At 50.5% G+C, this 25,468-nt stretch overlaps 2 protein-coding genes across 2 annotated transcripts; one reads left to right on the forward strand and one right to left on the reverse strand.

Annotated features, from left to right (window-relative positions):
* The first annotated feature begins 10,447 nt into the window (after positions 1 to 10,447).
* Positions 10,448 to 12,931, forward strand: LOC109787376 (probable prefoldin subunit 4). The gene is made up of 3 exons (XM_020345936.4): positions 10,448 to 10,627; positions 10,754 to 10,864; positions 12,338 to 12,931. Exons 1-3 carry the CDS (start codon positions 10,619 to 10,621, stop codon positions 12,596 to 12,598), a joined length of 381 nt encoding a protein of 126 aa, XP_020201525.1. The 5' UTR covers positions 10,448 to 10,618; the 3' UTR covers positions 12,599 to 12,931.
* A 3,057-nt stretch (positions 12,932 to 15,988) lies between these two features.
* LOC109787375 (putative linoleate 9S-lipoxygenase 3) lies at positions 15,989 to 19,604 on the reverse strand. Its single transcript, XM_020345935.4, has 6 exons — positions 19,320 to 19,604; positions 18,709 to 19,007; positions 18,403 to 18,625; positions 17,888 to 18,312; positions 17,105 to 17,784; positions 15,989 to 16,979 (listed from the first exon to the last, which is right to left on the reverse strand). The coding sequence occupies exons 1-6, from the start codon at positions 19,513 to 19,515 to the stop codon at positions 16,208 to 16,210; spliced, it is 2,595 nt and encodes an 864-aa protein (XP_020201524.1). The 5' UTR covers positions 19,516 to 19,604; the 3' UTR covers positions 15,989 to 16,207.
* Positions 19,605 to 25,468: the final 5,864 nt, after the last annotated feature.

Below are 25,468 nucleotides of genomic sequence, written 5' to 3' on the forward strand. Positions count from 1 at the left end.
GCCTCTGCATTTATCCCCTGTACATTCAGATGCTCTGACTGTTGTTGCCCATGTGGAGGATGAGCTTATGATTCAGTCACAGGAGATCGCTGCTTCAGTTCCTATGGTGCAACTTGACAATGCAATCCAGGCCGACCTGCCCCCTGCACCGGGCACTGCTCTTCAACTGATGGCGTCCTCCTCTTCGTTCAATGTTGCTGCATCCCATGCTGCCAAGGTTCCCCTTGACACCACTGCAGTCCGGAGGAGCACTCGTTCGAACAAGTATGATGGCTTCAAGGTTAACCATGTCACTGATGTCAAGCAGACTCGATCGAGAGTGAAGGCCAGAGTCGTTCCGACTGTTAATGTTGTCTCCATGCCTGCAGCTCCAGCCGTGACGTGCCCTCCCCCAACATCCATTCAAGAGCTCCAGCAGGTGGGTGATCGGCGTGGTATTGCGCCTGAAGACATTTCTGAAGACAAGCTGCTGGCTGCCCAGCAGATAGCCTCTGATGAGGCTGTCTGATTTTATTTATGTTCATGAATAAATCCTGGAACATTCTGTCGTGGAATATCAGAGGGATTAACTCTGAAAGCAAACTTTTGGCACTTAGGAATGCTATCGATACTAGCGGTTGTTCTGTGCTATGTATTCAAGAAACTAAGCGGGAATCTTTTGATCTAGCGTTTATTAAATCTCTCTGCCCCAAGCGATTTGATAAATTTGTTTTTTCGCCTTCGATTGGGGCATCGGGAGGCATTATTACTATCTGGAATAGCTCTGTCTTTGTGGGGACACCATGGCATGTGGAATCTTTCGCGGTGGGTGTTTCCTTCGTGGCCACACAGTCGAATGAATCTTAACTTGGTGAATGTCTACGGCCCATGTACGGGCCAGAGACGGGCAGATTTTACCTCCTGGCTCTTTGATCTTAATATACCTGATGATGAAAACTGGTTAATTTTGGGTGATTTTAACTTCATACGGTCCAATGATAACAGAAACAGGCCGAGCGGCAATGCTACTGATATGCTGTTATTCAGTGAGCTAATACGAGCACAGTCCTTAATGGAAATCCCAGTTAAGGGTAGGGTTTTCACGTGGAGTAACATGCAAGACGACCCGCTCCTAGAGCAGCTTGACTGGTTCTTTTCATCTTCAAACTGGACCACCTCTTTTCCTAACACAATGGTTCTGCCTTTGGGGAAACCTGTGTCAGATCATATTCCGTGTGTGCTCTCAATTGAGTCCAAAATCCCAAAGTCAAATCTCTTCCGGTTTGAGAACTTCTAGATCAATCACACTGGTTTCTCTGAAGTTGTTGCCCGGTCTTGGAGTAAACCTTGCCATGCACCTAACTCTGCAGCAGCTGTCTGCAAGAAAATCAAGACGCTCCGTTATGATCTCAAACGCTGGAGCAGAGGCGTTTCCAATCTGAAAATTATGATCCAAAACAGCAACGAAGCACTAGCCAATCTCGATGCTCTAGATGACAAGAGGGTTTTGTTTGTTCAAGAAGCAAATTTCAGGCGAATCCTGAAAGGACACCTTAACTGTCTCCTCAAGTACCAGAATGAATATTGGAGGAAAAGATGCACTATCAGATATTTCAGATTTGCGGATGAGAACACTAAACTATTTCAATCTCTCGCAACGGAGAGATTTAGACACAACTCCATTGCTAGTCTACGAGAAGGTGACGTAGAGGTTACTGATCATGCTGGCAAAGAAGGTGTGTTGTTCAACACATATAAAGAACTCTTGGGGACTTCTAAACCCACAAACATGTGCTTTGATCTCAACCGTATCATCAAAAAGGTGGACGGATTGGAGATGTTGTCGGCCCCCTTTTCTAACGATGAGATCGACGCAGTGATCAAAGAGATGCCTAGCGACAGGGCCCCCAATCCTGATGGTTTCAATGGCTGCTTCCTTAAAAATTGCTAGCACATTATCAAGGAAGATATCTACAAAATGTGTCATGCTTTTCATGACGGCAACCTTGACATAACCAGCATTAGTGAGGGATATATCACACTCATACCGTAAACCTCCTCTCCTGTGACAGCTAATGACTTCAGACCAATAACTCTGCTCAACTGTTGCCTGAAAATCATCACGAAAATCCTGGCCAACCGTCTGCAGAAAGTCATTCTTAAAATCATCCATAGGAATCAATATGGTTTCCTCAAAGGGAGAACCATTCAGGATTGTCTGGCATGGTCATTTGAGTACATCCATCAGTGCCAAGCATCTTCGCGAGAGATAGTGCTCCTCAAACTTGATTTTGCCAAGGCTTTTGACACAATAGAACATGATCCGATGTTGTAGATCATGAAACATATGGGCTTCGATGATAAATGGCTTGGCTGGATGAAATCAATATTTGCCTCTGGAGTTTCTTCGGTTCTCTTGAATGGAGTCCCAGGCAGGAAATTTTTGTGTAAATGTGGAGTGAGGCAGGGAGACCCATTGTCACCTCTCATCTTTGTTATAGCTGTCGATCTCCTACAAGCGGCGATTAATGATGCTTACGCCCAAGGCCTAATTGAACTACCTTTTCCATGCAATCGGAGGGGAGACTACCCGGTGATTCAATACGCCGATGACACGATCCTGGTCATGCCAGCTTGCCCCGATCAAGCCACTCGCATGAAATCCATCTTGGTTGATTATGCTGATTCTGTTGATCTGAAAATAAACTTCCATAAGTCAACATTGATTCCCATCAATCTTGACCCGCAACAAGCTTCTGTCATGGCCCAAATTTTTTGTTGCACTGTCGGATCATTCCGATTTACATACCTGGGCCTTCCCATGGGAACGACAAAACCAACGCTGCTTGAGCTCATGCCGTTGGTGTGTGGGATTGAGAGGAAATTGTCCACGGCCTTGTCCTTGCTCTCAGCCGGCGCCAAACTCACGTTGGTAAACTCCACCATCACCTCCATGATGATCTATGCTATGTGCACACTTAAACTGCACCCAAAAGTGATCGATCACATTGACAAGCTGCGTAGATACTGTTTGTGGGCCAAAAACACGGAGACAGGGGTCAAAAATAACTCTTTGGCTGCTTGAGAGCTGGTATGTAGGCCAAAACGCAAAGGTGGTCTTGGAGTGATTGACATCAAAACTCAAAATGTGGCCCTCCTTGTCAAACATATTTAGAAATTTTACAACCGTTAGGATGTCCCATGGGTGACTTTGATCTGGGACACATACTACGTGGGCACGGTACCACATGCAGTTGGTCCGATCGGATCCTTCTGGTGGCGTGACATCATGCAACTCAGCAATGTGTTTCGTGGGATCTCAAAAGTTACAGTTGGTGATGGGACTTCAGCCCTTCTGGAAGGATGTGTGGTTTGAGCATGACCAGGAAGCCCCGCTCTCCGAGATCTATCCCAGAGCTTTCTCATTTGCCACAAATGAGGATGAGTCCGTTTGCACTGCTTTGGAAGCGACGGACCCTGCTATGCTTTTCCATCTACCACTCTCTACCCAAGCGAGAGAGGAAGTCAGAGAGATTCAGCAGGGCTCGATGCATGTCATACCGGAGAGGGGTTCTGTTGATTCTTGGGTTTGTACCCTCGGAGGAAAGTTCTCGGCCAAAAGCTACTACAACCACTGTTTCAGGGAGACGATCGCCGACGATGCCTTTCTTTGGCTTTGGAAGTCCAAAAGCCCCATCAAATTCAAAATGTTTGGCTGGCTGCTACTGGTTGACCGCCTAAACACGCGAAACATGTTGAAACATAGACACTATGTTGTGTTGGACAACAACTATGCGTGCATGCTTTGTCAAAACCCTCCCGAGGAAATAGTTGAGCATCTCTTCTTCTCGTGCCCTTTTAGCCAACGCTGCTGGGACAGAGTGGGTCTGAGGTGGCCGAATGTTGGCAATAGGATATCTCTGTTGCACGAAGGTAAAACCCAATGGAGGCAACCACTGTTCATGGACATTTTCTTGCTGGCCGCATGGAGCATCTGGAAGGAGAGGAACGATGAATTCTTCAGAGGATTGCCACACTCCTTCATCGCATGGCTTGATAGATTCAAGCATCTGTTGGGCCTCCTTGTTCACATTTGTAAAGAAGAGCTTCGTCCCTTCTTAGACTCTTATATACAAAACTTGTAGACAGTAGCGTTTTACATGTAGTAGAGGGGCCGAGGGGGAGCCCCGCAAAACCCCCCACATGTAATGATGTAACATCTATTCGTGAGTAAATACAAAGTCAGTGGGAGCCTCTCCCACTGTCGTTCTCGTTCAAAAAAATAGTGCTAAAGTCTTTCACAAAGCGACGATAAAAACCCGCTAGACCAAGAAAACTACACACTTGTTGCAAATTAGTGGGTTGTGGCCAAGTTTTAATTGCTTCAATTTTAGATTCATCAACATGAACACCCTTTGAAGACACAACGAAACCCAAGAAAACCACACCAAAAGTGCATTTTTCCATATTGGCATAGAGGCGTTCTTTTCTAATAGTTTGCAAAACGACCCTAAGATGATTTACATGCTCTTTGAGGGATTTGCTAAACACAAGGATGTCGTCAAAGTGGACTACGACAAACACACCAATGTATGGGCGAAGCACATAATGCATAACACGCATGAATGTACCGGGTGCTTCGGATAAACCCATAGGCATAACTAACCACTCATACAAGCCAAATTTTGTTTTGAAAGCGGTTTTCCGTTCATCACCTTCTTGTATGCAGATTTGATAATAGCCACTTTTAAGATCAATTTTAGAGAAAATAGAGGCGCCGCTAAGCTCATCGAGCATATCATCAAGGCATGGAATGGGATGCCTATAGCGACCGGTGATAGCATTCATTGTTCTACAATCGGAACACATGTGAAAGCTACCGTCTCTTTTTGGCACAAGAATGATTGGTACGGCATAAGGACTCAAACTTTCACGCACATGTCCATGGTCTATGAGGTGTTGGACTTGCGTTTGTGTTTCTTTGGTTTCTTCGGGGTTGATGCAGTATGGAGCCTTGTTAGGAAGAGGTGCGTCGGGAATGAGGTCGATCCGGTGTTCGATGCCACGTATAGGAGGGAGACCGGGAGGTAGCTCATTGGGGAAGACATGCGCGAATTCCTGCAACAAATCAGACAACACTAGAGGAAGAGGGTTAGTAGTGTTAGTCTTTGCCACCTCGTCCTTGCACACTAGGACATAGTGTATGACACTCGATGGGTTCTCACACATTCTCTCATCTCTCTTTTTGTGGCTAGGAGGACTAGGTTCTTTTCTCTCGGTGTGGAGTCACTCATTTTGGGCTTGTGGCGCTCACTCTCTTTGTGGTGGGTCACTCTCTCACTAGTCTCTCCTTGATGTTTGGCGCCTTGCTTGTCGGTGAGCACTTGACTTGGTGTCATAGGTCATAGCACGTACTCCTTGCCTTTCATCTTGAAGCTATAGTGGTTTTTTCTTCTGTTGTGGATGACGCCGCGGTCGAATTGCTAAGGTCTTCCCAAGAGAAGATGGCACACGGACATAGGAACCACATCACACTCTAGGGTGTCTTCATAAGCGCCGATCTTGAACGAAACTTGCATGGTGTGCTCCACTTGAATGGTTCCGAAGTCGCTAAGCCATTGGACCTTGTAGGGGAGAGGATGCTTCATCTTGACCAATTGAAGCTTGGAACATAGCTCTTCACTTGCCAAGTTGTGGCAACTTCCTCCATCGACGATGACCTTCACGGAACGACCATTGATGCCGGCCTTGGTGTGGAAGATATGGCATCGTTGGTCTTCGTCTTGTTGGTGTTGAAGCGTCAAGACCTTGGATACCACGAGAGCGGGACTTGAATCATTGTCACAAAAGACTTGAGCATCTTCTTCTTCATTCACTTAACGGTGCATGGTGACGTGCTCGAGAGCGTCCATCTCATCTTCACTCATGGAGTCGTAAGTTCCATCATCATTCGTGATCATGGTTCATCGGTTGATGCATTGGAAAGACTTGTGTCCACGGCCACCACATGTGAAGCACTTGAGAGAACTTGTCTTTACGGTATCATCTGGTGGTGCCGATGAAGAGGGAGTCTTGTTCTTGTAGTTGCTTGTCGGAGGACGAGTCGAGGAAGGTGTCACTTTCTTGGAACTTGACTTGTCTCCGGTACTTGGTGATGCTCTAGTAGAGGTAGGAGGTGTCGTAGTAGAGGTAGCTTGAGTGTATGAGCCGTAGGTCTTGGATGAGTACTTGGCGTATTTGAAGTCTTCTTTCACTTGTCGCTCCGCCTTGGTCGCTTGATGAACTAGCTCGAGAAGGTTGGAGTAGGGTTGGAAATCAGCAATCTTCCTTATTGGGTGGTTGAGACCGTTCAAGAAGCGTGCCATAGTTTGCTCATCATCTTCATCGACATTGGCTCGTATCATGGCAATCTCCATTTCTTGATAGTATTCTTCCACCGTCTTCATGCCTTGCTTGAGGAGTTGAAACTTCTTGAAGAGATCATGGGTGTAGTGAGTAGGCACGAAGCGAATTCGCATGACGTCCTTCATTTGTGTCCAAGTAGTGATGGGTGGTTCGCCCTTCTCACGGCGTCGCTCGATCACTTGTTCCCACCAAATGAGGACGTAGTCTTGAAACTCAAGAGATGCCATGGCGATCTTCTTTTCCTCGTCATAGTTGTGAAGACAAAATACCATGTCGACTTTCAATGCCTATGAGAGATATTCTTCGGGGTCATTGCTTCCGGATAACTTGGGCATGGTGAACTTGAGTCTGTCGTAGCGGAGTTCTTCATCATAGTGACGGCGTTGATGGCGCTCTTGGCGTGGAAGAGAGTCTTCAAGCACTCGATCCTCTTGGTGTCGCTCTTGACGTGGTGGAGGAGGATGCATATGTGCCCGATTTCGCCTTTCTTGTTGCTCTTCGCGACGTGCAGCTTCTTCTTGTCGTGCGTGACGAAGTGCTTCCTCTTGCTCACGGACTTGACTGCTTCATTGAGCAACGACTCAAGTTGATTCACGGAGTGTGTCTTGAGCCGCTTGAGCTTGAGCTTCACGGCTTTGTTGCTTGTGCCGGATTGCGTCGCCGTCGTGAGATGCTTGACGTGGACATTGTGGTGGAGGTTGCTCTTGATCCATGGCTTCTTGTTCTTGGCGTCGCGCCCTTTCACGTGCTCGAACACGGTCTTGTAGGCCATTGCCATGGAAAGGATTTTCTGGAGCGTGGCGATCTTGAGTGTCGTCGCGTCGAGGAGGACTCGCATCGTAGAAGAGTATGACGACGAGTGGCTACTTGAGTGGCTCCGTCTTGGTGACGAAGTTGATGAAGACGCGTGGCTCACGATCATGTTGTGGAATTCTTCCATTTTTTTGGAGAGCTTGGCGTCGAGGTAGTCCCTTTGTCTTGCTTCCGATTGTCGTAGGTCGGTGACGAGTTGCTCGATGCGATCACCCAAAGGTTCACTTTCTTGATGTAGAGCGTGTTGTGCGATGAAGAAGTGATTCTTGGTGACGAAGTCACGTTCGTCATCTTGATCCTTGAAGAGAGGGTTCGCCGAAGAAGAGGGCCTATCCATCATGAGAAGTGGTGGTGAGTAGGAAAATGGGAGAACAATACCGAAGATACCTTTTTCGAAGATTGTGGATGTATCAAGTACGATCCCACGTGATGCTATAATAGTAGAATTGGTACCGGGTTTTGTTTCTCACACCTACAAGTAAAAGGCTTATGATGGATCTTGGTTAGGATGTGGCACAAATAATTCAAGCAAATGTTAGTCAAGATATCGAAAAAGTTGAAAAGATGCACGAATCGCAAGTAAGACAAATATATCAAACCCAAGAATATCACTAGGAACACACACACGGAAGATAAATGGGATCCGCGCAACCAAGGAATGAGCACAAGATGTGTTACCACAGATAAAGCTCTTGTTGCACGGATACTAGAGAGACGTAGCTCGATTGCTCTTATGGGCTAGATACCTAGTGCACCAACCTAAGAGAGAAACGGGTCGTCTACTATCCCAAGTATGCTTATGTATGTAGTGACCAAGATGATGTAACTATGCTATGGGGCTCGATGCTATTGCTTACAAGCTCTTTGCTTCTCTTCTTTTTCTTAAAAGCTTTTCTCTCTTTTTTTGACTATGCCACAATGCCTGATATGCGAGCCGGAATGCGAAACAACAAGTAGGATATGCACGGGAGAGACGTAAAACTAAGGTGCACTAAGGCGTGGCCCGGCAATTCTCAACTCGCTAGTCTCGATGGGTAAGCAACGGAAAAATGGGCTCGAGGCTATCAAGGTAATGGCAAGGGTAATACAAAGGTGTCGTCGAGGTTACCGTCCTTGATTACGGTTGGTATGAAGATGGAGAGGTCGAAGCCGTTGTGGAGTCCGAGTCAATGACGAGTGGCGGTGATGATGAAGACAAATCGCGCCTAAGTAGCCGAAACACCTTAGGACACGAGAGAACTGCAACTCCAAAACTCAAACACTCAAGAGAAATATTGCGGAAGATCGAATGTGGTGGTGGAAAGGCAAAATGGTGAAAAAATGCGATGGCCACACTGCTTTGAGTGGCCCGTGCGCACGGGGTAAGTGATGCTCGTGTGCACGGGTTCCCGATGGCCCGTGCGCACGGGGTGTTCCGGGAGCGGATGAAAACCTTTGGATCCGTGGATATTCTCAAATTTCCGGCAAAATCGATGGTGGGGTGGGTGGGGAAATGTGGTAAGGGTTAGATCCACTTGTCAAACACCGAATTCGTGGATCAAATCAACCAAATCTCACAAGAACCAACAAATTGCAAGAAAATTTTTGGGGCTATTTTTGGTGGGGATTTTTGGATTAGGATGAAAATCAACAAAATCAAGCTAGCAAATTGGGGGTAGGGACTCCAAGAAGTGAATCAACCTTGCTCATGATACCAAGATGTTGTAGGGTGAAACCCTAAGAGGGATCTTTTCACACTTGGAGGGGGGAAAGGAGATGAACACAAAGAACATAAAGAGGAAATCACTCCAACAAAACCCAATTACACATCCACTAGAATAGCAAGCACATAGATCCACAAGAATACATGAACAATCAAAGGAAACAAGCACTAGATAGAGTTCTTCCCACTCCTAAGGAGGCGAGGTCTTGATGGCAGTCTTCTCCAAGTGGATGTCTTGAAATCCACAAGTGTATCATCTCCTAAGAGGCCTTGATCTCCAATGGAGTGGTAGAAGGAGCAAAGCTCTCAAAATATCTCACATATGTCTTTGCTAACCCTAAACATGACCCTAGGTACGGAATATATAGGCATGGGGACGAAGTGGATGAAGTGGAGGCCCAAATAGCAATCACGTCCGTCCATCCTCTAGAGCCCGTGCGTACGGGGGGCCCGTGGGCACGGTACACGCCCGTGCGCACGGGCTCAGCAGCGAGGGGCCCCATGCGCACGGGGTCTTCCGGGACAACCTGTGCGCACGGGGTCCGAACAGCCCGTGGGGACAGGGTCACCTGGGCAGAACTTCATCTTCCAACTGTTGTCCGTCTTCGTGGGAATCTTCATGCCCTTCTTCTTGGACTCCTTCTCCTTCCTTGTGGACTTGGGGTGCTTCCCCTTCGTACCTAATGATACATATTGCATTTTGGTGAGGTAGCAACCAAGTTCCACTTGTGCCCATATGCATGTTGAGTAGGAAGGAGTTCACCTTGGTTTTCATTGCGCGTGCTCGAGCTCTTGTCATAGGTCCACGTGGTGCTTGATGCGTTGGTGTAGAGTCCATGGGGATGATGGAAGGATGCTCCGCATCAAACTCCAACAGTTCCCCTATCTCTAAAATAACCCGTTTATCGGAAGTCGGAGCAGAAAAACCTCTCCAATAGTTCCCGTAAACTGGCTTTATGTTTAGAGGATCCCGTAAAAGAGGTCCTTTCTCTCCGCTGATTTACGGGAAGATGACCTCCCCGTATCATTTTGGCAGGATTGCAACCGCCTGAACCTGCCGCGTGCAGCCCGCTGGAACTTCGCCGCGCCGCTGCCGTCGCCCGCCACCGCCACCTCGGCCGTGCCGCTGCCCGCCGTTGCCTGTCGCCGCCTCGCCGGTGCCCCTGCTGCCGTCGCCCGCTCCCGCGCCGCTTCTCGCGCCTGCAGCCACACCTGTCATCGGCCACGCCACCACCGCCCGCCGCCACGGCCTCGTCGGTGGCCACCGCACGGCCCGCTGGTGTCACTGACCGATGGGTCCTACCAATGATCTACTTTTTTTTGTTTAATTATAAAAGTGAAGAAGATGAGGTAAAAAAGCAACTTTTACGGGAAGATTTTAAGGGAATTGTTGGAGTTGCTCTTAACCTAGTTGCAGAGTTGCAGAGTTGTAGAGTTGCAGTCCATTTGTGGGCCAATCCCACAACCAAAGATGTATCCCACCTTCTGTGGACTTTGATGAATAAAGCTTGGTTTTCCCTAAAAAAACCAAAAGAACTGGCCCTTACCATCACAAGCAGATCCAACGGCCTATATTTCACTATCTACTAGCTTATTTTTCTCTCTTTCGTCGCTTTTCTCCACTCCTCTCTCGCCCCCCTCTACTGCCCGAAACCCAGCAGCGACCGCCGGCGCATCTCACCCCGGGCCGAGGCCGGCGAACTCCGAAGGGAATCGGAGATGCAGCAGGTAGGAAAGAGGCAAACCCTAGATCTACCCATGGTCAGGGGTTTCTGTCGACGTTCCATCTGTTCTTCTTGCGCGTGCTTCCGATCTGATGCGATTCTTGCGGTGCTGGGCGGATTGATCCTGCAGGGCGATGGCACGGAGGCGCAGGTGACGTGGGATGACCAGCAGAACATCAACCGGTTCGGCCGCCTCAACAACCGCCTCCACGAGCTCGCCGACGAGATCAGGCTCGCCAAGGTTTCTTTCCCTCTCGGCGCCCCCCTTCTGTTTCTCGGATGCTCTTGTTGTTATGAATTGTTCAATTCGCTTCCATTGGGGGGAAAACTACGAGATTAGGGCTTTTGCCCTTGCAAGAGGCGCTAGGAGGGTCCAGGTCTATGGTATTTTGGGGGTCTCAAGGTTCTTGGGGTTATAGCCTTACAGGGACAGAGTTAATAATATGATTCCAGGGACTCGCAAACGCATGCTTTGTGGTCTGTTGTTTGTCAACTTTGCATCGCTGCATCTGAATTGCTCCTCCTTTATATTTCTTCTAGATTATTTCCTTCGTTGCAGTGTGGCATCACAATCTGGTTTAGTCATTTGATGGGCTTTCATGGCTATGATAGTTCAGGTGCTGGAATTTGCTAAGGCTAGATTTATATGTTTGTAGATTATCAATTATGCAACTCACGAATACTAACATTAAAAACCGAGGATAGTACTGAGTTCTTGTTTGCAACGCTTGAGAGATTTTGTGAATTGTTGACCAAAGAACTAAACCTTCTTGGGAAGCTACGGCGATTCTTTGTACTACAGAGGAAGTCCTGCCCATGTCTTCTTATTTTTACTAATGCCAATTCCCTCAGTTTAGCTTCATATGTTCATTTTTTTTATAATATGAATGAACTCCTACTACATCCAAGAAACTGAGTATTGGATTTGGAGCCTAAATATTTTGTTTCTGTCTCATGTAACTGTGATCAGTGGTTGGTTGAACAGAGTCCCAAATCAAGGATTAGTTTTTCCAGCAGTTGGGATCAAGCTTCACATAGTTTTAAGCAATGACCCAGTAGGTCTCGAGAGATCCTCTAATCCATCAGAAATTTTATTTCATCATTCCTTTTGTTTGGGTCTGTGAACTTTCCAGCGACATCATGGCCTGACATATGTTACTATGCTCCTCTATGATTTTGCTAATGCTCATCCTCTAGATAAATAGGGAAAAGTGTTAGAAAATAATACATATTGATCAATGCCTTGGGTCTATCTAAACCTACCTTCAGAGATGCTATGTAAAAAATTGACGAGTGGTATACTTCGAAATGCCATTGGAAAGACCATTCTATTTGTTAGATATCTAGCCGTCAAGGCATATGAATATCCAGTTATCTGATGGCCTTATGAAATTACTTTTATGTATGACATACGTTTTTACCTTTATCTCAAGTTGAACTGCAGTCAAGTGTTTTGCATGTGCAAATGAGCAATGAAACATTCCCTAATGAGGATATTTACTCATTTGAAAAACCAAAACAATGTGACTGCAAAGTTGACATTTTTGGCTGTGAGCCTCTGACAATAGCATGTTTGTTTATAGATCTGACATGCCATTGAGACATCCAGTGGCATTTTTTAGAACTTATAGAACCATAGATGCTACATTTGCAACTGAAACCAAAATGTTGCTTAAAACACCACACCCTAAATTCCTTTTCCCTTATGTACCAGGAAGCAAACGAAAACCTCGAGGATGCTGGGAATGAACTCATCTTGTCTGATGAAGATGTGGTGCGATTCCAAATCGGGGAAGTGTTTGCCCACATGCCAGTGGACGATGTGGAAGCTAGGCTAGAGCAGATGAAAGAGGACGCAGCTAAGAAGCTGGAGAAGCTGGAGGAAGAGAAGGAATCCATCCTTGCCCAGATGGCCGAACTGAAGAAGATCCTGAAAGCGAAATTTGGAGATGCCATCAACCTGGAGGAAGATTGATGTCGAGGACCGGAACTGCCTTTTTAAGTGTCGAGTCGCATGACACCTGTTCTTGTTCAGGTGTTTTGTTCGCCTCATTATATTGTTTCGTGTGATGCTGGCTAATGTAAAATGTGAGTTTTAAGTTCTAGAGGATTGTTCCCCGTTATGCATTTGCATGGTTGATCTTGGGTTCAGGCTGATTGTCCAGCAGAAGCCACCGGGAGTTTCCGCAAATGGTCACTCCAGATACCAATGAGGGGACCTTTGCAATGTTTTAAGCTAGTGAGAATGGTTTGAACCTGCATGATTGTATGAGATGAAGTCATTAGGCTTTACATGGAATTTTCTTCAGATTCCTGCAGTGTTACAATGGTGTCTTGTTTCCCGGCAAACAAGTGACCAGGTTTGTGCGAAGTCAAACTTGTTTAAGTTTGACCAACACTATCTATAGAACAATGTTGTAAGATCTACAACAACAATTGCACATAGTATGAAAATATATTTATAAACAATCTCATGAAACTAATTTGGTTTTCTAGATGTTAATATACTTTCTATAGATTTGGTCAAATTTAAAAGAAGCTCGACTTAGGACAAACCTAGAAATTCAGTTACATAATAATAAGTTAATAACCGATGCAGAGGTGGTGGGAGTCCTCGGTGGGGTATGAGCAATTGCTGAATGTGGCTTTAACCATTTGGATATTCCCGATAATGTGCATGACATGCTTCATGTATGGATGCCCAGCATATATGAAACTGAACGTGGACGCTGGATTTGATCAAGACAACTTAAATGGGTCGGTTGGTGCAATTATCCACGATCACACTGGAAAGTTTATTGCCGCTGCAAACGAAAGATTGAGTTCTTGTTATGATGCTTTTACAGCTGAAGCAATAGCAGTTTTTTTTGAAACGAGGCAAAAAACTTGCCATTTTCATTGATTAAGAAGAAGTGAGAATTGCCCGGTTAATTGACGGAAAACCAGGCTAAAACCGAAATAACCCAACCCATAAACACATGGGCACCACCGGCCAACCTGGCCACCGACATGGAACACACTCCACGACAGCACATGCCAACAGATGGCCACACGCACGAACAACTGACAGCTCCGACTTTAACGACGACCATTGCCCGGGAAATATGCAGGACTTGCGCCGACCGTGCCCGCCGCAAACGACCACCGAGCGCCTGTCATCATCACCACCTGGATCCGCTTCACCGCAGCTCCGACTTCAAAGCAACCAGGCAACCCACGAAAGAGCACCTCGGACACGCCGGGAAGATCCGACTACCAAAGCCCGAGTCGCGACCCAAACTCCTCTCGACGCCATCATCGTTGCCAAACAGAAATCAGCCCCCCCGAAACGGCCGCCTCAGCAACCACGCGGCGAAGATGCCGCCATCCACCGCGGCGAAGATGCCGCCTTCCACCGATCTCCAGTTGTAGCCGGCTCCGAGACGATGCCCCCAAGGAGGAAGAAGACATGGAGACGCCTTCATCGCCCGATCCCGCGGATCTGAGGATTCCCTCCGGAACCAAGGCCGCGGGGAGAAGCACCACACCAAAACGACGCTTCCAAGAAAGAGTGCGGCGTCCGCGGGCGTCGCCGTCGCCGGATCCGGCAGAGGCCGGAGAAGGATTTCTCCCGGAGATGCTCAACCACCGCGAGTCTGAACCAGCCGGCCACCAACCGCCACCAAACCTACACCGCAGAGCACCGAAGGGAATCTCCCGCCAGCGCCGCGCCCGTCCCAGCTGAGGCCGTCCCGCGCGACCCCCCGGCCAGCAGCAGCCGTGCTGCCGGGTCCTGGGCGCACACCGCCGTCTCCACCGACCAGCCGACCCCGCCAGAGGAAGGAGGAGCCACACCCGAATCTCGCCGAGCCGCACCACCTCCCGCCGCACCAGAGACGCCAAACCACAACAGCTCCGTCGCCGCCCACGCAGCCGACGAGAGCCACCGCCCGCCCGCGGCCGCGCCGCCCAGAGATCGAAGAGGTCCGGGGCCGCCGCCCCGGCGTCCGAGCACCCGTGCCGCTGACCCCTGCAGCAGAAACCGGGGAAGCTAGATCTGGCCGCGACCGACTCGATCCAGCCGCCCCACGCCGCGCCCTGCAACAGCCCCCTCCGCACCCGCAAGCCGAGCATCACCCCCGCCGCCAGAGCATCACCGGAGATAGGCAAGGCAGCCGCGCAGTCCACCGCCAGGCACCACAGTGCCGAGCGCCACCCGCCACCGCTCCCCCAGGACTGGACGCCGCGCGACGGGAGAAGGCCCCGCCGCCGCCACCCCCGCACGGGCTTTGCCCGGCGATGGCCACCGGCGGCGGCGAGGGAGGAGGAGCAGGTGGGGGGAGTGGGAGGCGGCGGGGATCGGGTCGCCGCCCGAGTCGCCAAGCTAGGCGACGCGGGGGCCGATCGACTAGAGCAATAGCAGTTAGATTCAGACTGAACTTAGCATGTATGGTGGGTTGCAGCAAGATTGAGGTGGCCTCTGATAATGAAGGGATTGTCAATGATCTTAATGAAGGTGGCTCGAATTCAGCAGCAAGTGCCATTATCGATGAATGTTTCTTCATGAAGTTAGATTTTAACCATGTCTTGGTTGAGCATTGTAATAGAGATTATAATCAGGCTGCTCATGAACTACCTAAATTAGCTAAGTACTCTACTCCTGGTGTCTGGATGGATTCACCACCAGATGAGCTGATCTGCTTCCTTGTAAGTGATACGATTGTGTTGATGGAATAAAGGAAGAGATTAATTATAAAAAAACAACAACAGAGAAACACGTACTGATGGCTGGTGTCTCAGCTGTTTTCTCGACAAGTTGGAAGTTCAACGGAATAATGTGTGTTTCGAAAGAAGCAAGTGGATGATCCTTGTGTGGTCATTAAAATGATAAATCATTAGTTTACATCCTGGTTTATCAGAAATCAGAAAAAGCAGATAAACCGAGATGTTCTGAGGCGGGGAACAAAAATGTTCAAACTAATAGCAAATGAATTACTTTGTCTTGTGTATGGCTTACGTTTTGGGACTAGGTAAATTGCAGCCGACTGATGGCTGAAGATGAAAGATGAAGCTGATCCTTCAGGCTGCTGGAAAGATATCTTTTACTGAACTTCTTTTTTTGCAGCTCGAATAGGGTCCCTTTGATGCAACATGTTAGAATTCTTGAGCTTGTGTGCAAAGTCCTTGATCGGGTTTTTTTGTGCTGCTCCCAGCATAGGGGCTCGTTTAGACTTTATGCTACAAAAATGTTTGATGTCATATGTAGTATTGCTCGCTTATTTTTCTTCTTCTCTTTTTTCTATAGAAAAGTCGGATGCTATTTGAGCAACTTGAACTTGATCCGAAAACAGAGCAAACAGAGGAGCTTACAACGCCCAAGCAGAGGGAACATCACAACATCGACTTTATTATTGGGCAAATGAAGGGAATTTTTCTCTACACGACGACGCACACGCACCGCATGCCGATCGGACCCGTCGTGCACGCACGCATTATTGCCTTATTATTATTGAGATCATGGCAAGCATATGCACCGGCAGAACACCCACAGTAGCTAGTAGCTAGTATCCGGTGCAAGCAAGCAAGCAAGCAGAGATGGAGGTCCTCAGATGGAGATGCTGTTGGGGATGCCCCTGGCCGTGAGCCCCTCGGCCTGGCCCGTGTGGTCGGAGGTGTTGGGGTAGAGCAGCATGTAGGGGAACTTGGCCGGCCCGGTGCGGTTCTTGAGCCGCGGGTCCCCGTTCATGGCCACCACCTGCTTCTCGATGCCCTCCAGCCTCGCCCCGAACCGCCTGAACGCCTCCTGCGCCTTGGCGTCCGACGTCCACGCCGGCGTGTCGTGCTGCCCCAGGTACACCTCGTCGGAGGAGTGCTTGGACAGGATCTCCATCAGCGAGATGCCCACCAGCGCCTGGAACTGGTTGGTGATGGTGAGGATGAATGCCTTCTCCGGGGCGCGCTCCAGCAGGGCGTACTCCTCGCTGCCCGGCGACGGCATCGGCCGCCGGCTCGCCGACGGCTTGTTGGGGTGGTACCCCGAGTAGGGGTACTGCCCGAAGTTGACGGCCGCGTGCAGCGCCGACCCCGTCCAGATGATGGTGGCGCAGGCCTTGATCAGCTCCGCCACGGTGTGCATCTTGGGCCACCACGCCGCGTCCTTGAGGTCGCCGTGCCCGACCTCCCGCACCTCCTTCCACCACGCCTGCAGCTCCACGTCGCCCTGCAGCACGCCGTCGTTCGGGTAGTAGATGGTCAGGTAGTCTGTCACCCACTGCTCGATCGCGTGCCAGACCGCCAGCCCGTCCGCCGCGTACGGGTAGTCCTCGATCAGCAGCCGCACCTTGTGCGGGCTCGATGGGTCCTCCACCGCCATGCCCCTGCATCATCAAGATCGGTTAATCATTACTACTCCAGTCACCGACGATGGAGTACCACGTACGGTCCACGTCATTTGTGATTGCCTGATCGATTTGTCTGTTTTGTCAGTATTAATTCTGCCCACCTCTTGATTAGGTCGTCGGGCAGAGCTTGTTCGGTGAAGTTCCAGTTCTTGTAGACCATGGAGGACATGGGCATGGCGTGCTTGCGCGGGAACACGGTCATCTCGATGACGCCGCCGGCGTTGATGAGCAGCCCCCGCGCCCGCGCGTTGATGTTCATGGTGTCGCGGTAGTGCGGGTGCAGGAGCTTGTACACCGGGTGGGTCACGCTGAGCTGCCTGTTGGTGGCGATGACGAAGGGCTCCATCACCGCGTGCGTGTTGAGCCAGTGGCTGATCAGCTGGTGCCAGCCGTAGTCGTTCACGGAGGCGTAGGCCTTGGCGAGCTGCCATATCCAGCCCTCCACGCCGGCGTGCTGCGGCGTGTACACGGTGCTCTTCGCCGTGGTCAGGTCGCCCTGGATCAGCGGCGAGCTCAGCTCGATGGCGACCGGCGCCAGCGTGCCGTTCCCTTGCAGGAACAGCAGGGTCCTGGTCGCGTACACGAAGCTACCGTCGAGGTTGTTGATGTCGACCAGGAACGGCATCAGGTTGTCGTGCTGATCCACGATGTAGAGCCTGTTGTCGGCGAGCGCCTGCTCCACGGTGAGGCCCTCGAGGCTCCTACCGATGTGCGCCTCCGTGATGGTGCTGGTGTGGTCGCCGTACTTGCTCGGATCCAGTGTACTTTTGGGAGGGAACTCCTGCACGCAGTCAAATAATGGTACGTACGACCAGTGAGCAAGGTGTACTTTTGAATAGTACTTGAAGTTGCTCAATGGTGGGTAGATGGAGTGGGTGACTCACCGTGAGGCGCTTGATCATCATGGGGTTGACGCCGGCGAGCATCTCCCTGGCGAACTCCTCGTCTGTCATCCATGCCTTCTCGTCCGCTTTGATGATCTGCGGCTTGGGGAGCTTGAGGAGGAAGTCGCCGCCCATGGGGATGAGGTCCTTGACGAGCTGGAGCGGGAAGCGCTTGCGCACCTCCTCGAGGGCGGGGATGTTGGGCAGCTTGATGCCGCCCTCGTAGAGCTTGAGGATGTCGGCGAAAGAGTCGAACTCGCCGGGGGAGAGGTCGACGTAGGTGCGGATGGCTGGCACGATGCCGTCCACCAGCGCCTTGAGCGTGTAGCCCAGGAAGTCGGACTGCTTGAGGTGGCCGAAGAGCTCGTCGCGCGGCACGTACACGTTCCCCACCAGCGGCAGCAGCCGGCTCTCGTGGTCGGGCTCTGCGCCAGCCATATATAGATGCGGGTCAGACCAAGCACACGACGTTGATTATATCACGGGGAGATTAGATCGGAAGGAAGGAGACGCACTGGTGGCCGAGGGCTTCCGGCCGGTGCGGCAGCGGCGCGGGTAGGGGAGGTCCTTGGAGCCGCCGAGGACGTCGCGGGTGTCGCCGAGGTCGTTGTAGACGTCGTAGCGGTAGACGCGGTCGTGGTCCTCGTAGGGCCCCTGCTGGTCGTCGCCCCTCAGGTTCCGGAGCTCGTCGTCGCGGTACGGCTTCAGCGCCGCCGGCATCTGGTGCGGCAGGTACGTCTGCACTCCCCAACGGACACGGCCAGTTAGAGAATGAGCAAGGAAAATCCATCGGATCATGGATACTACTCAGAAATACTCACGTCGTTGGCGAAGAAGACGCGGTTGTAGCGGTACTTGGCCTGCGGGTAGACCCAGGAGTTGGCGACGAAGACGACGGTGCCGCGGCCGGGCACGTTGTCGAGGGTGATGGTCTTGAGGAAGAACTCGGCGGCGTGGTTGTTCTTGACGATGATGGCGCCCGGCACGCCCAGCTTGTCCACCGACCAGTCGAAGGTGACGGCGAACTTGTTCTCGCCCGTGGTGATGAAGGGCAGGTTCGTCGGCAGCAGCCACTGCTCCAGGTTCGCCTCCGCGCCCACCTTCCCGCGGCCCCCGTTGTCTGCATCACGACGTGCATGGTTAAGTTAAAAATTGCTAAATGCGTGCGTCATGGTCACATTACGACACACTCTCGAGTTTTGCTTCATCTCAAGAGGACTGTGTAGTCCGTTTTTGCACGTGTCTCTCTCAAGGTCAAGGTCAAGCATACAAACACGGTGATGGCGCATGCCATTTTTTTACTGTTGATGATGATGTTCCTCCATCTTTTTACTCATTTCGTTCGTGTGACCCGCCCTTTTTATAGAGTACGAACGAACTACAAATTGCACGGTGGGAAGATCAGTGGATGGATCGAGTGGCGAGTGCTCACTGTGGTCGACGTGGGTGGAGCTGATGAGCTGGCAGGTGACGCCGCGGCCGAGGAGCTCGGTGACGCCGTCCATGACGGTGGCGCCGAAGTCGTTGAAGTCGAGCGCGTTCTTGCGCATGAGGACGACGGACCCCTTGAGGTGAGGGCCGCGGAGGCCCCCCGTGAGGTCGCTCACGATGCCGCCCACGCCGAACATCTTCGGTCGATCTACGGGGGCACTCTGGGGCTGACTGTGGCACGCTTGCTTAGCTTGCTGTGGTGCTGGTGTGTGAGAGCTCCGAGAGCAACCGGTAGGCTATTTATAGATGCTGCGCGAGAGGGAGGGTGTGACTGAGCACCGTGGACGTTGGATTCCGGACGGGGTCTACAGTGGCCGTTCGATTTGATAATTCAGGGAATCAAGATAAGATCTCAGTGTGTATGCGCTGCGCGCATCGGGATGGGCGTGGGCTGATTATTGCGGCATCAAGACGGGATGGGTGTATAACAGGGTTGTTCTCAACTGATCCCCTGAACTTAACGGAGTAAAATTTTGTTTTTGCTAAAACTTTCCAATTTTTTTGTTTATATAGTGCATTTCAACTAGTACATATTTGCATACATATTAAATTCAAATATAATAATTAAGGCTCACACAACTCACAAATATTACAAATTCATAGTTCACAAATTAAAATATCAAAGTCAAACACCCGACGGGGTTCAAATCAAGTAAAGAGCATGATAAAAGCACAACTACGAAGCGCTATGGAGATGCCACTGATTGTATCTTCGAACGGCCTCCAAGATTGTATCTACTCAAATGTGAACACAGTCATCAATGATGTTGGCGGAACACCCATAGGCGCACTCGAACAGCCGAGATACACTTCATCAAAAGGCTCACACTTATCTCTCCGGATGCACACCTCGCGAGCTTGAACCAATCATCAAGCTTCTCCATGGCTTTTGCAATCATGAGAATGAGACTTGTGTGCAACCAAAATCACTGGCGAAATTTTTTCTCCGAATAGGTTGGATTAGGGTAGAATGGACCTCGGCTCTATCTCACTTGAGGTGTATACGGCCGAATTGCGATCCTTTCCTCTGCCGCTGAAAATCTTCATTGAAGATCATGTCGATGGCCATTTCAAAGTCGCCATCGTCTTCTTCCTCCTCCAACAAAGAATTCTCGAATATCATCTTTCTCAACCTCTTCATCTCGAATTTAAAATACTCACCTCAATTCAATTGGCAAATAAAAAAACAAGATGAAAAAGCAAATAAAACTCACCTAGTCAAATCGTCGAACACTTGCAAGGCAGCGGATGTGTCACGAGTGGCCGACGACGTTGAGTGGATACTAGCGGTCAGCGTGGCATCGGAATGGCCGACAATGCATGGTTAGGCTACAAGGAAGAAGATCCGAGCCGCGTTCCGGTGACGGGATTGATGTGGCAGCTGCGACATTTGAGTTCGATTCCAGCAACAACAACGGCCGGTGACCGGCTCTGAATGGGGCAGGAGGGTGGCGAGGACGAAAGGAGGTAGTGGGGTGTCGGCGGAGGCTGTGGGTAGTCGTCGACAGCAACGCCGCCGCCGACGCAACACAGGGTGGGGACGGCGGGAGCACGGGTGGGAGGGCCAAAACTTTTACTTGGCCGGGTGAAGGCCAAGTAAATTTAAGAGTCCGCGTGGTGGAGGAGGTAAATGTTTTCGCACTAAGAGCATCTACAGCCGGACCTCTCAAACCCGCCTTATACGCCGGGCGGGCCGCCCGGTCACTGTCCGGTCACGATTTTTTGATCCAGATGGGCCCCTCAAGTGGCCCTCAAACGCCCAGACTGACTGGCACCCCCCATATTCAGCCCAAATATGGGGCGGATATGGGGACGCCCTGGCGCGCCCGGGCATGCCCGCCACGTCGGACCCGGCCCACGCTAGCCCACCCGACCCCACATAAAATTCTTCTCATCCGCTCGCCGGACCAAACCCTAGCCACTTCACACCCCTTCCCTCCACTCCCCTCCGCCACCCAAGCTCGTCTCCGGCTCCTTCCGGTCGTCTCCGGCATGGCGGGCAGCGGATCCGAGTCCTTCACCTCCAGATCCGTCAACCCCTGAGGAGGAGATGGCCGTACGGCTTGCGCTCCGCGGCGCCAGGGAGGAGGCCCGTGGACGGCTGCGCTCGGACTCCATCCGTCGGAAATCCATTGCGTCCGCCCAAATGGGGCATGGATCCGGCGCTAGGCCGGCCGTAGCTGCCTCGCCGAAGGCCGTGCGGTCCGTCTGGCGTCCGAACGCGCTGGCGGACGCGCCACCCCAGTGGTGGCGCGCCGATATTGGAGACGCACCGTCGTCCCACGTGCTTGTAATAATATGGATTTGAGGTTTATAATTTAAGGTATCCGGATGTGAAATGTGTTTTTTAAGAGGTGACCGGTCACTGTCCGGACGTGTTGGTGGGCGTTTGAGTGATTGGATTTGCCAAGTCCGGCTGTAAATGCACCGATGGCTATACGGGTCGGCGGTCCTGGCAAAAACTGGAATTTATCCTCTTTCTCTAACCGGTTATCGGTACCGGGTAGATATGCTGTTGAAATCCTCTTTATATGCACGAGGCCATGAGTGCAGTACATTTTTTACCACTCCCGGACAATTTTTTCTTTTCTTTTTTGCTTCGGTCAGTTCTAACCCGGGATAACACTTCACTTCCTCTTCGTCTAGCCGATTATTGGGACTCGGTTAGAGATGCTCTAAATCGAATTTTTACTTCTCTAGTAACGGATAGGGATCGGTTAGAGTTGGCCGGTTTAGCAATTGCTACGGGAAACGGGTTCCACGAGCGCTGTGCAACACGCGCGCGCGATGCTACCGTGGCCGGCGGGGCCTCGTGTCGTGCATGATCATGATGCATGTGTGAGCAGCGAGCGCCCTCTGTGCGCGCGCACGTCGCGTTCGTCCCTCGGCGCCGCGTAGCTCCTGCCCTTGGCATGCAGATCGATCTCCAGGGATATCACTGCTGCCACCTACCGCCGCGGCTCGTGCTCCACGCGCGCGCGCCGCGTCCAACCAAATAAATATTCCTAACCTCTTCGTACGTGCTGCCAAAGCGGGGCACATCAGGCACCCACGCACATGCATGCATGCATCCGCGCGCGAGCACGAGTTTCTATCGTTTTATCATCACCGTTTGACAGTACGTGGCGGCCCTATCGACCGGAGAAGGGGCGCCTTGGGAGCACGTATATTAATCAGCAATCAAGCGCACGACCTACCGCGCGGATCCCCCGTACAAGTCTTGAAGATGGCACACGTAGAAGCGACCAACCACTGGGTGTACTATACGTCCCGGCCTTGGGATCAAACATGTCATGTCAGTATCAGGCTCACACGATTTAATTCGTGGTGCTATGCGGTGTCAGGCGATGCCACGCACTACCGTGCACGTACTATACCGGTACTGCATCCTACTTCGCCTCATTGGTGGATGAGAGAGGTAAATTTGACAAATTTGACCTATGGACGAAATCAAATCATAGAATGAACTGTCCGTGAAACTATTTCACGCGGCTGACCCATGGCGCCTAGCTCTCAGGCGCTGCACTAGTGCAACGCCTGGGAGCTAGGCGCTACACGGTAATGTGGCGCCTAGCTCTCAGGCGCTGCACACTGACTTAGTAATTTTCTGATCACACGGGTGCGATGCTGGCCGTGTAGCGCCTATCTGTGAGGCGTTGCATAGTGTAGTGTGGCGCCTTCGTGTCGGGCGTCACATAAAAAGATCAGCTGCCTGAAATAGTTTCATGGATAGTTCATTCTGTGATTTGATTTCGTGTTTGGCGATGAGAGATCGGCTCGTTGACGTCGAGCGGTTAGCATAGGTAGCCGTACTAGAATGCAGTAGTAAGTACAGTACGTTCTACGGTACCAGGGATCAGATTAGAACTGGTGGGGTAGGGTAGACGATGTTTTACACTTTTACTGCTGATGCTTTTGACGGGTTACACTTTTACTAGCACTCGTTGATTGCGAGGGCCGTCCTATGGTCCCATGCTGACTATGCGTTCCGCCCGCGGGGGCTCGTGTAGTCGTGTTGCATGTGCACGCTGGATCGATCAAGTACCGATCTGATATAAAAGGCGCATTCACTCGCACATGCCCTGTCTCGGGCGAACGATTTCACGGAAGAAACACGAAACAGAAGAAACAGGGCAATGGAAGGCAGTAAGAGCAATTCCAACAGGGCAATGGAAGGTAGTAAGAGCAATTTCAATGGACGGTAATTTTGTTCGCCTTTTGTCCGTTTGGGTTGGCCGTTCGCCCTGTTTATGATTGGGGTTTGCCGGCTGGCCGTCGTTTTCTAACAAATATGCACATTTTTTTGTTGGAATATTAGGCAAGTTCATGATTAATTCCAGTAAATAATTCATGACTAGAAGAGATACTAGCATGCAATAATCTGGCAAACTAGAAGAACAGCAAGACATGCATAACAGCAGCAAACACGTAACAATAGCTGTAGAAACAGACATGAACAGAGGATGTTGGACGTACTGATCGTTAGCTATTAGGGGTGCGACAGTGTTGATGACGATGTTGGCGACGATCTGCTGCTGACGGCGATGAATACGACGATGAGTAGCACCGCCCGACTTGGACGGAAGACGACCCGTGATGACGAATTTGAGCAGTCGCGCTCAGCGCTTCCCAAAAACCTAATTCGTCCTCTCCCGGCGCAGGATCGCAAAGACGAACGGTTCCGGAGACCTGCTCTCCCACGCGCCGATGCACGCCGGCGTTTGGGATGGAGTAGACTACGATGGCGGCGCAAGTTGTGAGATGAGGCAAAACCCTAGGTGTTTTTCGGTGTGTCTCTGGCCGCAGCCGGTAGCTGTATATATATTAGGACCAGAGGCGGTATTGTGTCGCGACCACAATCCCAAACCGACTCGGTTTCTAATTCGTATGCTTACCGGACAAGAAATCAAAAACTTGTCTGCCAAGACATAAAAATAAAACGGCAAAAGGAAGCTGCGCTCCTGCAAGGAGACGGACCGGATTTCGGCGGACCATTCACGCGCATGTCGCATGTACGCCCCGCCCCGCCCCGCCAGGCCAGGCCAGGCGAGCGAGCGCGCGCGTGTGGTTTTCCCTTTCTCTTCTCACACATCACTTAGAGTGGTGGAGAGAACCCACTATATAAAGAGGTCCAACTCTTCTTCAACTTCCAAGGTGGGACTAAACTTAGCACCACCACTTGCCATTTTACACATGGGCTTTGAGATTTCAGAAATTGCTATGGGCCTAGCCCATTAATTCTAACAATCCCCCACCAGATCTCAAATACCCATTTAGAGATTTGCCTTCTCTCACCACTTGTTTAATATACCAGTGTTTCAGCAGAGACTGTTAAGTTGAATTTCTGCCTAGAACTTTAAGCTACATCCATTCACAACTTGACAATGGACTATGCCTTGAATTGCTAGTTTTGTGTGAACAGGTTTCACTCAAAGTCTTAACCAGTACCTGACCGCCAGTAGGCTACCCCGCGGTTTGGAGCTTATACGTCATACTCCCTGGTCTCTTCGTGAGCTTACTAGAGATCACCCAAATCTCATAGACTGCGACGTTTACAGTCAGAACTCATATAGGTGTGTTCTTTCAAGACTGCTCTGTAGGACAGCATCTTTGCTAATTATAGCCAATAGAACCACATTAAGGCATGTTGCCAACCTGCCTTACAGATCTGAGCCTTACAGCTCTGAGAGTTTTGCATCTTCACTTGGAGACGATCATAAGTTATTACTCTCCTCAGTTAACCAATAGCTTGTTCTTCCCAGATCCTAATTCACGGGATCTCCGATCACAAAGGTTGGGTTACTACTATGGTGTAACATCTATGGGTCTCATACCCATCTCCCTCGATGCAATATCTATCACATTTCGTGATAGTCCCTTTGTAAAGGGATCTGCCAGGTTTTTGTCTGTTTGTATATACGTAACAGTTATTACTCCGGAGTTTCTCAACTTCCTGACGGACTTCAAACGTCTTTTCACGTGTCTTGATGAATTTGCATTATCTTTAGAATTGTTCACTTTAGCGATAACCGTTTGGTTATCACAATTCATAAGAATAGCCGGTACAGGTTTTTCAACAACCGGCAAGTC

The sequence above is a fragment of the Aegilops tauschii genome, chromosome 5, assembly GCF_002575655.3.
Source record: "Aegilops tauschii subsp. strangulata cultivar AL8/78 chromosome 5, Aet v6.0, whole genome shotgun sequence".
NCBI lineage: Eukaryota > Viridiplantae > Streptophyta > Magnoliopsida > Poales > Poaceae > Aegilops > Aegilops tauschii.